The sequence below is a fragment of the Mustelus asterias genome, chromosome 9 (genome assembly GCF_964213995.1).
Source record: "Mustelus asterias chromosome 9, sMusAst1.hap1.1, whole genome shotgun sequence".
NCBI classification, from domain to species: Eukaryota; Metazoa; Chordata; class Chondrichthyes; order Carcharhiniformes; family Triakidae; genus Mustelus; species Mustelus asterias.
Window position 1 is genome coordinate 120,262,178 of NC_135809.1, and position 18,381 is coordinate 120,280,558.

Consider the following 18,381-nt stretch of genomic DNA (forward strand, 5'->3'; position numbering starts at 1 on the left):
GGTTAGATTGATTGGCCGTGCTAAATTGACCCTAGTGTGGGGTTACGGGAATAGGGCCTGGGTGAGATTGCGGTTGGTACTGTAGGGATTCTATGATTCTATCAATAGGTGGGATTGCTCTTTAAATATCAGAGAATCAAAACGTAAAATCAGTTAGGGTGAAGATAAGAGATCAAAAGAAAATCAGTGGTAAGAGTGGTTAATATCCCTATGACAATAGCTACACTGGAGGAGAGTAGTAAATCAAAAAATAATACGGATAAGAAGAGTATAGCGATACTTGTGGGAGATTTTAATCTTTACAGATTGAGTGAATCAAAATGACAAAAGTATCCTGGAGGGTGAATTCATAGTGTAATTGAGACAGTTTCTGAGAACAATATGTTCTGGAACCAAGCAGGGAGCATGCTATTTTGCATCTGCTAATGTTTAATGAGACAGGATTAATTGAATGACCTCATAGTAAAGAATCCTCTAGTTAAGAGTGATCAAATCATGATAGAATTCATTTGAGGTGAGAAATGTGAGTCTGAAACTGGGTATGGAGGCAGAGCTGGCAAAAAGAGTCGGAATAAATGGGTGTTTTTCCGGTTGGAGGAAGGTAACTAGTGGCGTGCCGCAGGGATCGGTACTCGGGCCGCAACTGTTTACCATTTATATAGATGATCTGGAGGAGGGGACGGAGTGTCGGGTAACGAAGTTTGCAGACGACACAAAGATAAGTGGAAAAGTGAATCGTGTGGAGGACGGAGAAGATCTGCAGAGAGATTTGGACAGGCTGAGTGAGTGGGCGAGGATATGGCAAATGGAGTATAACGTTGAGAAATGCGAGGTTATACACTTTGGAGGAAATAATAACAAATGGGATTACTATCTCAATGGAAACAAATTAAAACATGCTACCGTGCAAAGGGACCTGGGGGTCCTTGTGCATGAGACGCAAAAGCCCAGTCTGCAGGTACAACAGGTGATCAAGAAGGCAAATGGGATGTTGGCCTATATTGCGAGGGGGATAGAATATAAAAGCAGGGATGTCTTGATGCACCTGTACAGGGCATTGGTGAGGCCGCAGCTGGAATACTGTGTGCAGTATTGGTCCCCTTATATGAGGAAGGATATATTGGCATTGGAGGGAGTGCAGAGAAGGTTCACCAGGTTGATACCGGAGATGAGGGGTTTGGATTATGAGGAGAGGCTGAGGAGATTGAGTTTGTACTCGGAGTTTAGAAGGATGAGGGGGGATCTTATGGAGACTTATAAGATAATGCGGGGGCTGGATAGGGTGGAGGCGGAGAGATTCTTTCCACTTAGTAAGGAAGTTAAAACTAGAGGACACAGCCTCAAAATAAAGGGGGGTCGGTTTAAGACAGAGTTGAGGAGGAACTTCTTCTCCCAGAGGGTGGTGAATCTCTGGAATTCTCTGCCCACTGAGGTGGTGGAGGCTACCTCGCTGAATATGTTTAAAGCGCGGATGGATGGATTCCTGATCAGTAAGGGAATTAAGGGTTATGGGGATCAGGCGGGTAAGTGGTACTGATCCACGTCAGATCAGCCATGATCTTATTGAATGGCGGGGCAGGCTCGAGGGGCTAGATGGCCTACTCCTGCTCCTATTTCTTATGTTCTTAAAAGGACAGATATTTAAGGAGTTGTGTCCTAACTCTCCAAAATATATTACAATTAGAAAGATGCATCATCAGTGCCTAACTAAAGTAAAGTTTATTTATTAGTCTCAAGTAGCTTACATTAACACTACAATGAAGTTACTGTGAAAATCCCCCAGTCGCCACACTCCGACACCTGTTTGGGTACACTGAGGGAGAATTTAGAATGGCCAATGCATCTAACCAGCATGTCTTTCGGACTGTGGGAGGAAACTGGAGCACCTGGAGGAAAGTTATGCAGACTCCACACAGACAGTGACCCAAGCCAGGAATCGAACCCGGGTCCCTGGTGCTGTGAGGCAGCAGTGCTAACCACTGCACCACATGCAACTAAGGATGATATGAAATTTAAGTTGAGAGGAGGATGCAGAGTGTCTCTGGATAGGGATATAGTTAATTTGTGAGTGCACAAATAAAAATGGCAGACGGTTCAACGAAGCAAAATATGAGATTGTCTGCTTGGGCAGGAAGAACAAAAGCAGATGACTTAAATAAAGACAGCAAAATGCTGCAATACAGAGAGATCCAGGTGTATTTTTAAATGAATCAAAGTTAGCATGCAGGTACTGCAAATAGGAAATTAAAAGGAATACAAGCCTTAATTGCAAAGGGGTTGGAGTTTAAAATATGGAAGTCTTGTTGCAGCTGCAGAGTGCATTGGTGAGGACATACCTGGAGTATGGTGTACAGTTTTGGTCTCCTGACTTGAGGGATATATTTGCATTGGGAGTACGTGGGTTTACAGGGATGGGGCCTGGGTGGGATTGGCATCAGTGCAGGCTCGATGGGCCAAACGATCTCCCTCTGCAGATTAGGGATTCTGTGACTCATATCTATCTGCAAACTATGTCTTCTTCACAACAGACTTTCCGACCTATCACTGTGTTGTTGGCAAATTTAGCTACCATGCGCCTGCTCCCCTCATCCAAGTCATTGATATAAATTGTTTAAAAAAAATTGAGGCCCCAACAGACCCCTGCGGAACTCCACTCGTCACATCCTGCCAATCAGACATGTATGTATACTGTTTTCCGCCAACCAATCTTCAATCCAGAGTAATGTGTTACTCCCTGCATCAGGCAACATGCAATAACCTTTAATGTGATACCTTATCAAATGCTTTCTGAAAATCCAACTATAGTACGTCTAGAGTCTCCCCTCGACCCACAGCACATTACTTAAACATAAAACAGTACAGCACAGAACAGGCCCTTCGGCCCACGATGTTGTGCCAAGCTTTATCTGAAACCAAGATCAAGCTATCCCACTCCCTATCATCCTGGTGTGCTCTATGTGCCTATCCAATAACCGCTTAAATGTTCCTAAAGTGTCTGACTCCACTATCACTGCAGGCAGTCCATTCCACACCCCAACCATTCTCTGAGTAAAGAACCTACCTCTGATATCCTTCCTATATCTCCCACCATGAACCTTATAGTTATGCCCCCTTGTAATAGCTCCATCCACCCGAGGAAATAGTCTTTGAACGTTCACTCTATCTATCCCCTTCATCATTTTATAAACCTCTATTAAGTCTCCCCTCAGCCTCCTCCGCTCCAGAGAGAACAGCCCTAGCTCCCTCAACCTTTCCTCATAAGACCTACCCTCCAAACCAGGCAGCATCCTGGTAAATCTCCTCTGCACTCTTTCCAGCGCTTCCACATCCTTCTTATAGTGAGGTGACCAGAACTGCACACAATATTCCAAATGTGGTCTCACCAAGGTCCTGTACAGTTGCAGCATAACCCCACGGCTCTTAAACTCCAACCCCGTTAATAAAAGCTAACACACTATAGGCCTTCTTCACAGCTCTATCCACTTGAGTGGCAACCTTCAGAGATCTGTGGATATGGACCCCAAGATCTCTCTGTTCCTCCACAGTCTTCAGAACCCTACCTTTGACCCTGTAATCCACATTTAAATTAGTCCTACCAAAATGAATCCCCTCACATTTATCAGGGTTAAACACCATTTGCCATTTTTCAGCCCAGCTTTGCATCCTATCTTATGTCTCTTTGCAGCCTACAACAGCCCTCCACCTCATCCACTACTCCACCAATTTTGGTGTCATCAGCAAATTTACTGATCCACCCTACAGCCCCCTCCTCTAAGTCATTAATAAAAATCACAAAGAGCAGAGGACCAAGCACTGATCCCTCTGGCACTCCGCTAGCAACCTGCCTCCAGTCCAAAAATTTTCCATCCACCACCACCCTCTGTCTTCGATCAGTCAGCCAGTTACCTATCCAATCGGCCAACTTTCCCTCTATCCCACACCTCCTCACTTTCATCATAAGCCGACCATGGGGGACCTTATCAAACGCCTTACTAAAATCCATGTATATGACATCAACTGCCCTACCTTCATCAACACACTTAGTCACCTCCTCAAAAAATTCAATCAAATTTGTGAGGCACGACTTGCCCTTCACAAATCCGTGCTGACTATCCCAGATTAATCTGCATCTTTCTAAATGGTCGTAAATCCCATCCCTAAGGACCTTTTCCATCAATTTACCAACCACCGAAGAAAGACTAACCAGTCTATAATTACCAGGGTCATTTCTATTCCCTTTCTTAAACAGAGGAACAACATTCGCCACTCTCCAGTCCTCTGGCACATTCCCCGTGGACAGTGAGGACCCAAAGATCAAAGCCAAAGGCTCTGCAATCTCAGCCCTTGCCTCCCAAAGAATCCTAGGATACATTTCATCAGGCCCAGGGGACTTATCGACCTTCAGTTTATTCAAAACTGCCAGTACATCCTCCCTCCGAACAACTATTTCCTCCAGCCTATTAGCCTGTAACACCTTCTCTTCCTCAAAAACATGGCCCCTCTCCTTGGTGAACACTGAAGAAAAGTATTCATTCATCACCTCGCCTATCTCTACTGACTCCATGCACAAGTTCCCACTACTGTCCTTGACCGGCCCTAACCTCACCCTGGTCATTCTTTTATTCCTCACATAAGAATAAAAAGCCTTGGGGTTTTCCTTGATCCGACCCGCCAAGGACTTCTCATGTCCCCTCCTAGCTCTCCTCAGCCCCTTTTTCAGCTCATTCCTTGCTAACTTGTAACCCTCAATCGAGCCATCTGAACCTTGTTTCCTCATCCCTCTTACTTTTCACAAGACATTCCACCTCTTTCGTGAACCATGGTTCCGTCACTCGGCCATTTCCTCCCTGCCTGACAGGGACATACCTATCAAGGACACCCAGTATTTGTTCCTTGAAAAAGTTCCACTTTTCATTAGTGCCTTTCCCTGACAGTTTCTGTTCCCATCTTATGCCCCCTAATTCTTGCCTAATCGCATCCTAATTACCTCTCCCCCATTGTAAACCTTGCCCTGCCGTACGGCCCTATCCCTCTCCATTGCAATAACAAAAGACACCGAATTGTGGTCACTATCTCCAAAGTGCTCTCCCACAACCAAATCTAACACTTGGCCCGGTTCTTTTCCCAGTACCAAATCCAATGTGGCCTCACCTCTTGTCGGCCTATCCACATATTGTGTCAGGAAACCCTCCTGTGCACACTGCACAAAAACTGCCCCATCCGAACGATTTGACCTACAAAGGTTCCAATCAATATTTGGAAAGTTAAAGTCCCCCATGACAACTACCCTGTGATCCCCACACATATCCATAATCTGCTTAGCAATTTCTTCCTCCACATCTCTATTACTATTTGGGGGCCTATAGTAAACTCCTAACAACGTGACCGCTCCTTTCCTATTTCTAACTTCAGCCCATATTACCTCAGTGTGCAGATCCCCCTCGAAGTGCCTTTCCGCAGCCGTTAGACTATCCTTGATTAACAATGCCACTCCTCCACCTCTTTTACCAGCTTCCCTACACTTACTGAAACATCTATACCCCGGAACGTCCAACAACCATTCCTGTCCTTGTTCTACCCACGTCTCCGTAATGGCCACAACATCGTAGTCCCAAGTACCAATCCACGCCCCAAGTTCATCTACTTTGTTCCGGATGCTCCTTGCATTGAAGTAGACACACTTCAACCCACCTTCCGGTCTACCAGTACCCACCCTTGACCTTGATACCTTCCCCAATACCTCACCACCCTCAACACTGACTTCTGGACTACAACTCCTTTTCCCAATCCCCTGACAAATTAGTTTAAACCCCTCTGAAGAGACGTAGCAAATTTCCCTCCCAGGATATTGGTGCCCCTCTGGTTCAGGTGCACCCAGTCCTGTTTGTACAGGTCCCACCTTCCCCAGAATGTGTTCCAATTATCCACGTATCTGAAACCCTCCCTCCTACACCATCCCTGCAACCACATGTTTAACTGCACTCTCTCCCTGTTCCTCAACTCGCTATCACGTGGCACCGGCAACGTACCAGAGATGACCACATGTTTTGTCTTGGCTCTCAGCTTCCAGCCCACCTCCCGAAATTCCTGTTTTAAATCCCCGTCCCTTCTCTTACCTATGTCGTTGGTACCAATGTGTACCATGACTTGTGACTGTTTCCCCTCCCCCTTAAGAATCCGGAAGACACGGTCCGAGACGTCACGGCCCCTGGCATCCAGTAGGCAACATACCATCCTCGAGTCTCTTTTGCTGCCACAGAACCTCCTATCTATCCCTCTAACTAACGAGTCCCCAATAACTATTGGCCTCCCGCTTTCCCCCTTACCCTCCCGAGCCACAGAGACAGACACAGTGCTGGAGATCCTCTCACTGCGGCTCACCATTGGTATGTCGTCCTCCTCAACCGTATCCAAAGCGGAATACTTGTTGCTAAGGGGAACAACCACAGGGGATCCCTGCACTGACTGCTTCCTCCCAGCCCCTCTCACCGTCACCCATCTATTTTCATTCCTCAGAGTAACTGTATCCCTAAAGCTTCTGTCTATGGCCACCTCTGCGTCCCTAATGATCCTAAGTTCATCCAACTCCAGCTCCAGTTCCCTAACACGGTTTTGGAGGAGCTGCAGATGGGTGCACTTCCCACAGGTGTAATCAGCAGGGACACTGACGTCGTCCCTCACCTCAAACATAGTGCAAAAGGAACACAGCACTGCCTGCACACCCATCCCCTCTAGATACCTTGCCAGTGCCAGCACTTCTTCAAAGAACTCCAAAAAATTGGTTAAACATGATTCCCTTTTTATAAAGCTACGCTGATTCTTCCCAATTACCTTGAGCTTATCTCATTGCCCAGCTATAGCTGACTGGTGTATAATGTTGATTTCTGCCTCCCTCCCTTCTAAAATAGATGGCTTATATTTGCTACTTTTCCAGTCTGATGGCACCTTGCCAGAATTTAACAAGTTCTGGAAAATTATCGACACATCTACTATGTCATTCGCCACCTCTTTTAAGACCCGAGGATAAAACCCATCAGGACCCGGAAACTTTTCAGCCTGAAGCTTCATCAGCTTACTCAGTAATGCTTCACTCGTGATTAAAACGTCAAGTTCCTCTCTCTCCTCCGCCTCCCAATATATAGTTATTGTGGGAATGTTTCTTGTAACTTAGTTTATGTTTATTTATTAGTGTCATATGTAGACTTACATTAACACTGCAATTAAGTTGTGAAAATCCCCTAGCTGCCACACTCCAGCGCCTGCTCGGGTACAGAGGGAGAATTTAGCACGGCCAATCAACCTAACTGCGCGACCTTCGAACTGTGTTAGGAAACTGGAACACCCGGAGGAAACCTTGTAGACGCAGGGAGAACGTGCAGACTCCACACAGACAGGAAACCAAGCCAGGAATCGAATCTGGGTCCCTGGCGCTATGAGGCAGCCGTACTAACCACTGTGCCACCGTGCTGTCCCTACCAGTGATACTCCGTAGCTTTCTATTTAATCAGGAGTCCCCTGAGGGACTGAGGCATTGACGTCAAGATCTTTCGGTCACAATGGACCTGAAGGGAGAAAGATGTCACTGTGACCTCTTCGGCCACATAACTCCCTGACCTATGGAACAGCAGAACGCAATTTGGAGCTGGAGTGTGGGCTTTAAAAACTACATTGGGAGCTGGACAGCAGGTTATGTTAGTTTTACTAGTGCTGTTGTCTTGCTGCAAAAGTTAGTTGTAAATAGTCTCTTCTCCCTGTAAATAAGTCTCTGTTACTTCACCAGCTGCTTGGACACCAGAGGTTCCGTTATTACATTGGAGACGAGGGTGGGATCCAGCATCCATTGCAGACTGCAAGAAAAGAAGTGCTTCCCACTCCAAATTATCAATGTCAATTTTGGTAAGCTCGAACCATTTGATGCAAATTAAGACTGGAATCAATGAAAAGGCGGCATGTTTTTAGAGCCAATAACATAGATATCATAGATAGATATCATAGGTTCCCTACAGCACAGAAGGAGGCCATTCGGCCCGAGTCTGTACTGGCCACAATCCCACCCAGGCCCTATTCCCTTATCCATTTACCCTGCTAATGCCCCTGACACTAGGGTCAATTTAGCATGGCCAATCAAGCTAACCTGCACATCTTTGGACTGTGGGAGGAAACCGGAGCACCCGGAGGAAACCCACGCAGACACAGGGAGAACGTGCAAACTCCACACAGACAGTGACCCGAGGCCAGAATTGAACCTGGGACCCTGGAGCTGTGAGGCAGTGGTGCTAACCACTGTGCCACCCACTAGAGGGGGAGGAGAAGCAGAGGATTATCTCGCTAACAGCTTGCAGTGCCCAGACACAGTGCAGTAAGAAGTTTGAGCTACCCAGAGGCTCCTGATTCAAAATCATTCACTGAGCTCTTCAGAAACCATTACCACCCGAAGCCCTCTGTCATTCTCCAATGATACAAATTTAATTCTACAGGAGTGCCCCTACAGAACCCAGTGCGGATTTCATTGCAAGATTAAGGAAACTGGCGGAATACTGAAAACTTGGATCATCCCTGAATGATACGTTTAGGGAAAGGCTGGTATGTGGGATAAATAATGCAGCTATCCAAAAGAAATTGCGAGCCAAGTCAGAGCTTAATTTGAAGGCTGCAAGGGGATTTTCCCAGGGAGTCCCACTGGGGAGTCTTGTATTCAGCCGAACCCAGCTAACAAGACTTGCAATGCAGTTAAATATGTTCTTTATTTGACCAACACGTATTGGGAGAGACAGTGAGGGGATTCCAACCTCGCTCTGCTGTTACATCACATGAGCACAAATATTTCTGAAGATTCGATCTTCCCACCTAAATTATCATCCAGGTTGAATGATCCAATTACATTAATACACCTTCGTTACCTTGGCTAATGGCATTCTAACTTCCAGCACAATTAGCAATTCATTGGTCAACCAAACCCACAGGTTCTTCTCCCCCCCCTCGCCTAGTAACCTTACCTACGCAAATCTGGTAGGTTCAATGGTCGCTCCTTACATCTGCAATCCTGGGAACAAGAAGGGAGTCATCTTTCTTATCTGTTTTCTGTCCCTTATTAGTGGAGGCTAAATATGACTTCATTGCAGCTGGAAGCTGAATCTTTCTATTCATTTTCAAAAACATTCGTAACTTGTAGCTGCCTGGTTTGCCCCGAATAGGGTAAATGCTCTACGCTTCATTGTTCCAAAAGAATGTGGTCTGTCTAATTAAACTTATTTCCCATTATGCCAAGGGGTAAATTGTTAGACAAAACTCACAAGAAAATACAAAAATACAGTTTAAATCTATAATATTTGTTCAAAAATGATTAATGTGCTTATATAGACAATACTTTTGTTTAGTATATAAATGAGGCACATTGTGATACCTTTGATATATATATATGGCACACTGTGGTCCCTATTTTAAACTAGTCTACTTTATTTTAATAGACCCCAAAACGCAGGGGTTTCTGTATTCCTTGCTACAAAGGCTGTAGAAATAGCTTTGTCCATGGAAAGTACGGAAAAAGGCGCTTAAGAATTGCAAAGCATGCCTGAAGGTGAGGTCTGCCAGCTGACAAGAGGGGCCACGAGCAGCTGCAACACTGGAGTGGAGAGTGTTTGTTCAAGCAAAGGAAGGGAGACTCAAGTAGAAAACTGTTTCAATCAAGAATTTTCGACAAATGTTTTAGATATGGGAATATGACGCCCTGGAGATGTGCAGGTTTCGGGACGCGGAGTGTTTCAGGTGCAATAGAAGAGGTCACCTAATGCATAAATGTGGAAACAAGCAAAGTCTATTCAGTTCAGGAAAGGGACAAGAGCCAGCATTGGCCCAGTGTGAAGGAGTGCCAGTCACCTGAGCAAAATGTGTTGACATTGAACCACACAGACATGGTCAAAGTGGCCCCAATAACAGTGAACAGACATACTTTGAAAAATGGAAGTAGACACCGGGGCTTCAGCAACCGTCAGCGAGGAGAAACTTACCATTACTTACAGGATGGGGTCCAACTACTGAGGTTGGAAGACACCACAGTCAGGCAAGCCACTTGTTCAGGAGAGGCACTCAAAATCAGGAGGACCAAGATGATTCCAATAGCGTACAGACAGCAGTCCACCCAGCTCCTGCTTATTGTCATAGTCAGACAAGGACTGGCTCCAATATATTGTGGTAAACTGGACATATTCACACTTGGTGAGTGGGGATGATGTGAAGTCAACCGAATATAGCCTAGTAAAAATGAAGGGGCTCCAGGCTAAGATATGCACAGACACTGAAGCCACGCCAAGTACTACCGAGCAAGACCAGTCTCTTATCCCATGTTGGAAAAGGTATAAGCAGAACTTTAAACATCTTGAAGATCTGGGCTTCTTAAGACAAGTGTGGCTTGCAGAGTCTGCTGCTCCTATCAATCCTCCTGTCATCAAAGCAGACAAATTGGTCCACATTTGATTACAAACTAACAAACTAACCATCATTTGGCGGCTAAATTAGACATACCCCATGCCCAAAAATCAATGATCAAGATGCCAAATTATCTGGCAGCTTGGCATTTACTAAACTATATCGAAGTCACACTTATTGCAGTTCAACTTGGATGAGTTATTTTGACGGATGTCACTATCAACACTCAAGGGCTTGCAGTGCGAGATTTTTTAAATCATATAATGGAAAATTTATTACAGTGGTTACCCAGAGTTGCAATTTAATTCAATGATATACTGATTACTGGTTCCACCAAAGGGGAGTACTTAGCCAATTTGGAAGAGGTATTAAAAAGATTCACGAATGCTGGAGTGTGTTTCAGGAGGGAAAGTGTACCTTTTAGAGCCAGTAGAGTGGCCAACTTGGGGTACAAGGTGGATGCCAAGGGATTGTGCCCCTTGGAAGAGAAGGAAAAGGCCAAAATGAAGGCACCTGTTCCCAGAAATACCAGAGCTAAAATCCTGCCTGGGTATGGTAAATTACTGTGATAAATGCATTCCGAGTTTGGCCACCTTGTTAGCACTTTGCACACTCTCCTGAGGAAACACCGAAGGTGGCTTTGGAAGACACCTCAATGAGGCTTGGAACCAGGTGAAGCAACAATTCTGTCAACAAGTCTACTGATACAGGTCGACCCTAATGCTAATTTTGATGGTGATGCTGTCTTGCTGTAAATGTTCCTTGTATATAGTCTTTTTCTCCTGCAAATAATTACTTCACCAGCTGCTTGGACACCAGGTGTTTTATTATTATAATTGAGCTCAGCTTTCATGCCCACATAGTTGTTCTTATTTAAGTTTAAAATATTAGTCTTAGACCCACTTTTCTCCCTTTTTGAAGCTGGATGCCAAATTCAAGTATATTGTGGTCTCTATCTAGGGATGCCTTTACCCTGAGGTCATTAACTAATCATGTAACATTACACAATACTAAGTCGAAAATAACCTGTTCTCTGGTTGGTTCCAGAATGTGCTGCTCTAAGAAACACTCTCAAAAGAACTCATCTCGGCTACTACTGCCAATCTGAAATTTTACGGTTTACATGTTGATTGACATCATTCATGATCATTGCCGTTCCTTTATCATAAGCACCCAATATTTCTTCTTTTATACTTTGTCCCACATTGTGGCTGTCAGGGGGCCGGTAGACCACTCCCACTAATTACTTCTTTCCCCTACTATTACTGATCGCCACCCAACTAATTCCATATCCTGACCTCCTGAACCAATGCCATTCTTGATCAACAGTGCTACCCCACCATCTTTCCGGGCTTCCTATTCTTCTTGAATGTCATATACACCTCAACATTCAAGACCCAATAAAGGCTATTATATTTATTCAATTTGATGCCTTTATGTTTCAAAATGTGTACTCTAAATCATGTACTCTTAGAAATGAGATTCAAAAAACATTTTGAAGGTAAAACGTACAGCTCTAGGATCTGGGGATGAGGGCAGAGGGAGAGGTGCTGACGAACAGCTGAAACTTTCAGTACCAACACTAACCTCAGGAACATACAACTTAAAAGAGCAAGTCATTTGGCCCTTCAAGTCTGCTTCACCATTCAATGATTGTGGCTGAGTTGGTTATGGTCTCAGCTCCATTTTCCTGTCTGCCTCCTATAACCCAGACACCCTTGTCCGTCAAAAATCTAACGCGGCCTTGAATAAAATTAAAAACTTAGGCTCCACTCCTTTCTGGGGAAGAGAATTCCAGACTTATGACACTCAGAAAACATTTCTGCTCATCTTTGCCTGAAAAGGTTGACCTCTAATTCTTAAACCGACTCCCCTACTTTTCATCTCTCCCACAACAGGGAACACCCTCCAGTTACCCACCTCATCATAGAATCTCTACAGTGCAAGAGGCAGCCAATAGGCTGAATTTGCACTAACTCTCCAAAAGAGTATCTTAACCAGCGCAATCCCCGTAACCCCATGCATTTACTTCACTAATTACCCTAACCTTGGGTGACTAAGGGGCAATTGAACATGGCCAATCCACCTAACCTGCACATCTTTGTACTGCGGAAATCAGAGCACCTGGAGGAAACCCATGCAGACACAGGGAGAACATGCAAACTCCACACCAACAGTCACCCAAGGCTGGAATCAAACCTGGCTCCCTGGAACGGTGAGGCAAGTGCCAGCACTGTGCCCGTGTCCCCTTGAGATCTTGAATGTTTCAATAAGGTTACCTCGCATTCTAACTTTCAACGGGTATAGGGCAACTTGTTCAACCTCTCTTCATACAAGGCCTTCATCCCAGGAATGAATTATTTCTGAAAGTTACATATTTTTTCAGTTAAGACCAAAACTGTACACAGTACTCCAGTTGTGGTCTCCCCAAGGCCCTGTACAGCTGCAGGATAACCTCCCTACTTTTATATTAGAACACATAGAAAACCTACATGGCAGGAGGTGGTCATTCGGCCCATCGAGTCTGCACCATATCCTTTCATTTGGCAATAAATGTCAACATCTCATTTGCCTTCCTAATCACTTACTGTACCTGCATACTAATGGCGTGATTCATTGACCAGGACACCCAGATCCTTCCGTTCCGCCAGGTTTTGCAATCTCTGTTCAAATAGTATACTGCTCTTCTATTCTTCCCGCCAAAGTGAAGTTTGCATTTACCCGGTTACTTCCACCAGCTAAATTTTTGTCCACTCACTTAACCCTTTTTGCAGAATATCTATCGCCTCTTGGGAATATAATTTCCTACTGCTTGGCAAATTTACTTAACATACATTCAGTCCTTTCATCAAAATCATGAATATTCATTGCAAAAGGTTGAGGATCCACCACTAGTTGCATCTTGCCAATCCAAAGAAAGACCCATTTATCTGTACTCCGCTTCCTATTAGAATTCCAAGCTGTTATTGATGCTAACATGTCACCCCCTACACCAACACAATTCTTCAATACATGCTGTTTGCAGTTTAAATTCATTCTGCAAGGGTTTAAAAAGCATGGCTAATTCTGGTATTGTCTATAATTTTCAAGTTCTTCACATTGAGAAGGTGAAGCAATTTCAATACATTCCAACACACCCCTAGGTTTTAATTTTCTTACCCCGACTCTGCATGATTTAAAAACATTTATACAATCAATTTAAATGGATGCAGTTTTTGGAATAATTTTTCAGCCACGACATGCCAAACACTAAATTACCTTTTGTAGCTGCATATGTAATCAAATATTCCATTACAAGCCTAACCTGCCAAAGTGTGGTTAATTTTGTTACCAATATACCAAGCACTTGGAGTTTACATATGCCTGCTGTGATGTTAGTGTACCTTTAAGAGTTGTTTTAAAATCATGTTCTCTGTAACTCTCAGCTCTCATTGTTGACACCATGAGAGCACAGGAGTTTGGCCTCCTAACTGGGACGACTTTCCAACAGTTTCTGCTTGTAAACAGGTGTAACCGGGTCAAATTTCACCCCCGAGAAATCATAGCTGAACTTGCCTAGATGACTTCTCTCCTGTCTTCCTGAAGTAAGTAAGAAGTCTCACAACACCAGGTTAAAGTCCGACAGTTTTATTTGGTAGCAAAAGCCACTAAGCTTTCGGAGCGCTGCTCCTTACCTGACGAAGGAGCAGCACTCCAAAAGCTAGTGGCTTTTGCTACCAAATAAACCTGTTGGACTTTAACCTGGTGTTGAGAGACTTCTTACTATGTTTACCCCAGTCCAACGCCGGCATCTCCACATCATTCCTGAAGTAAATCAGACTGGAACACAACTATTCAAATATTCAGCAGCAGAGCTTTGGGTAAAAAAATGTTGCGTTTATTTATTTTTGAACATTACATGGCTAAAAGTGATTTATAAATCAAGGTAAGAGCAAACAATTACAGGATATGACATGAGGAACAAACCTTCAGGTGACTCAGTGACACAGACAAATATTGCAACCACAAGATGAGCACGATATCTGTGGGTACACATCCATCGTGTTTTGTCCATGCAACAGTTCCACTGATCTGGAGATTCTTTTCCAGTGGATTACCTGCTGCCAGGTTGTAAACAGTTACTGCATCATCCTGATCAGCAACCAATATTTTCAGCCCCGAGGCCTGAAGTCAGTCATTGATGTTTATCCAGTATCGTGCACCATCTCTACTTTGGGGGCAAGTCACAGCTTGGAATTCAGCAGCAGTGGCATCAGCTTGGAATTAGAGCCACTGCTGCTCAATGCTTCACACACTGTTCCACAGACATTCCATCCAGTCGATACCCCAAACTTCAACGGCCTCAGGCTCTGTCCAAAATTACTTCAATAGGACCAGATCTGCACATGACAAAGGAAAAGGACATGGGGAATGAATGGGATAATTGGATAGCTCTTTCAAAAAGGCCAACAGCCCCGATGGGCTTGGTGGCCTTCTTCCGTATATACAATTCTAACGTTTCCTCTTTTGCTGTTGTGGAGGGGAAGTGAGGCAGCAACTGGTGCTAAATTCCTTCCTCCGCTGATCAATAGACGATCCCAGGGCTGCACGGAGAAAATATACTTGATGATTCTGTTGCAGAGGGAAAAGGTGCAATGTGCACAAAAACAGTGCCCTGGATGAGGAAGGATTTCATGTGTAGTCGCTGTTACAGCAAGCAACCATTCACGAGATACAAACCTTATGAACGTTCTGTTATTCAGCTGGGCTTTAGAGTTAATAGCAATGGAAGTTGAGGTTAACATTAAAAGCGCAGCACAAATATCGCATGACCACCATTGATTTTGTTCTGTAACACTGGTGATTATTTTGTCTGTTAGATATTCCTCGACATCTTTGTACCTGGTCTAACTGCCTCTCCAGATGCAGCAAATGTCTTTTCAGGCAGGGTTCCCACTGCAATGTAATTTTGGGGCAAATGCTCATTTGCTTTCGTTAGGCTCAAAGCAATCAGTTGATTGCTTTCTCTGCAGTTGAAAAGTTGAAGTATAACACCTTTATCTGAATTCTGAACTTCCATTCAGTGCTCTGTGGAGCTAGAAGGCTTTCCCCTGTAGAATGGGGCAACTGTTGAGTTTCCCTCCAGTGTCAACAATCAGAGAAAATCTCTCATCCAAGTTTGCATTCAAAGCAGTCAGCCACAACTTTCCCACCACATTACATGCTTTGCAGAAACACAGTTCCAGAGGTCTCACATACTCAGTTGTAATTTTCTTCTGTGGTTTAGCTTTCTTAAAGCTCAAGATCTAGTCTTGTTTCAAAACACTATTTCACTGTGTGATCCAGGACAGTGGACAAAGAATGCAAGAACAACATCCATTTATTCATGGGGCAAACTCCAGAATGACTGAAGTTTGCTAATGACACATATAGGCAAGGGGACCCCAGGGAATGTGGATGAGAACCACTGAGGACAGCAAGGACCTTCCATAAAGCCAGAGTCTCAGCTCGATATGTTTAAAGCAGTGTTCCAGAAGGGAAGCACAGTGACAAAAGATTCAGTATGCATTTTTAAAAAAGCTAACTGGAGTTTTTCATTATAGCAATCGCATGATAGTATTAGAAAGCACACTTAGCAAAAATCTTATAAATGGTGAGGCAACATTTGAAGTACTTCCACTGCCTACAAACAAGAATAGTTTAAAATAAAACCTTTCATCCTGGGGTCCATGAGCAAATGCAACAACCTGCATTAATAATGTACCTGTGAAGTAGTAAAGCATGCCATTAAAGGAGGATAATCAGAAAAATATTGACAAGGGTCAAACAGGACAACATTAAGGAGGGTGACTAAAAGCTTGGTCAAGGAGGTACATTTTAAGGAACATCTTAAAAGGAGGTAAAGGAAAGAGAGATCACAAGGAATCGCAAAGGCCAAGGCAGCTGGAGATGCCGCACGCAGTCAATGATGGGGATGTAGGAAACCTGGGATGCCCAAATGCAGAGTTCTCAGAGTAAGCTTGCAAAGATGGGAGTGGCAAGACCAGGAACTGATGTGAACACAAGGATGAGAATTTTAAATTTGAGGCATTGGTGGAGCAGAGCCAACATAGGTTAGTGATTACAGAGTGATTGTAGAACAGGCTTCGTGAGAGTTAAGATACAATCAAGTATTCTAGAAGATCCTTAAGGCCATCAGATTTGTCTGCAAGAAATGGTCATCCACACCAACTCTATTTTTATTCAATTGTTTTTGTGCATTATTCCTCTCGCTGAAAATGTGCATGCAATTGAAATATATTGCAAAAAGAACATTGTTATCCTTTCAAAGACATGAACTTTTGTACATTGGGACGTGATGTCCCCAGGAAAAGACCAGCAACTGCTTAGGGGGTTCAACTCAGACATTCCTTGTTCTAGCCATTGTTCCAAAGAAACTTTAATGAATTTGCTGATGGTTCAGTATATAGTTTTTCATGCTTAGGTTAAAGCTGCTCTTTAAAAGCACAAGGATACCATGAGCAAAGTATTGTATTTTAAAAGTAGGTGAAGTATGGAGACACAAGGTGACAGATAAATACATACAATCAAATGTTCATCTAAAATCTGACATTACTTTTCAGTTAAAAAGTACATTTCACAATAGCAAGCAATGAACACTACACATTGCTCCAAAGATATTAGGCTTCATTTATATTTGAACATTTGGCTCCAGCTCCACTTTTCACAAAGCAAAATGCTGCTTTACTTCAATAAACTCTTCACCTGCATTTGGACCACGTTTACAAACTTAAATCTGACTGAAAGGACTTCTTAAAACAACTTTACTGTGCTCTGACACTCAAACTGAGGGTTTGCAAAGGGAAAAAGCCCCTCTGAGGGTAGGGCGGCACAGTGGTTAGCACTGTTGGGACCTGGTTCGATTCCCAGTCTTGGGTCACTGTCTGTGTGGAGTCTGCACGATCTCCCCATGTCTGCATGGGTTTCCTCCGGGTGCTCCAGTTTCCTCCCACAGTCTGAAAGACATGCTGGTTAGGTGCATTGGCCAGGCTAAATTCTCCCTCAGTGTACCTGAACAGGCACCGGAGTGTGATGACTCGGGGATTTTCACAGTAACTTCATTGCTGTGTTAATGTAAACCTACTTGTGACGCTAATGAATGAACTTCAACATCTTCAGCTGCAATATGGCCACATTTACTCACCTAAATATTACTGAAAGGCAGACTGTCTCAATAACTTTCCTGGGCTCTTTCTGACAGTCAAACTGAGGGTTTACAAAGCGGGAAAGCTCCTGTGTCCAGGTTAAAGGAGGGTGTTTTATACAATTTTCAATGTAACGTTACAGACAAGGAATAAATGATGGAATGTTCCAGCAAATGCAGCACAGAACCTTCTCATTTATCCTCACAGCGAGCCCGGCAGTTGGAGACAGTGCTGCCCGGCCCGGGCTCAGTGGGGAAGGGAAGGGGGTCCCGGGCCTACTCACACACACACAGCCTCCGCCCGGCCGGCCTGGGAGTGAGGGGATCGCGGGGTCAGGGTGGGTGTGAGCGAGGGGAATGAGGATGGAGAGGCCGGGGAGAGCCACTGCTTCCTCTCACCTTCATGGTGGTCCCGGGCAGGCCGCCTCCCTCCCGGCCTCTACCTGAGGCCAACTCCGTCACTCGGTCGCAGCGACAGACGCCCACATCAGAGCCCGAGCTGCACCGACAGGATCTGACGGCAGGGGCAGCATAGCCCCGCCCCCCGCGTCATAGCCCCGCCCCCCGCGTCATAGCCCCGCCCCCGCGTCATAGCCCCCCCGCGCCAGAGCCCCGTCCCCCCCCGCTGCAGCCCCGCCCCCCGCGTCATAGCCCCGCCCCCCGCGCCAGAGCCCGGCCCCGCCCCCCGCGCCAGAGCCCCGCCCCGTCCCCGCGCCACAGCCCCGCCCCCCGCCACCCGCCGCAGCCCCCCGCCACAGCCCCGATCCCCGTCA

The 18,381-nt window shown here is 45.0% G+C and overlaps 1 protein-coding gene across 2 annotated transcripts in view; it reads right to left on the reverse strand.

Moving 5' to 3' along the window:
* The window catches only part of LOC144498964 (transmembrane protein 263), a 195,749-nt gene extending 177,598 nt beyond the window's left edge, over positions 1–18,151 (reverse strand). The window contains exons 1-2 of one of the 2 annotated variants that reach the window (XR_013498779.1): positions 18,008–18,145; positions 14,287–14,804 (exon numbers count right to left, since the gene is read on the reverse strand). Coding sequence is in view for 1 of the 2 variants with exons in the window: in XM_078220960.1 (XP_078077086.1) it covers positions 18,008–18,013 (6 nt within the window). In the remaining variant the exon portion in view is untranslated. Of the gene's footprint in view, positions 1–14,286; positions 14,805–18,007 lie in introns of those variants that run through there. The other variant, XM_078220960.1, reaches the window with a different exon arrangement.
* Between the last annotated feature and the right edge of the window lie 230 nt (positions 18,152–18,381).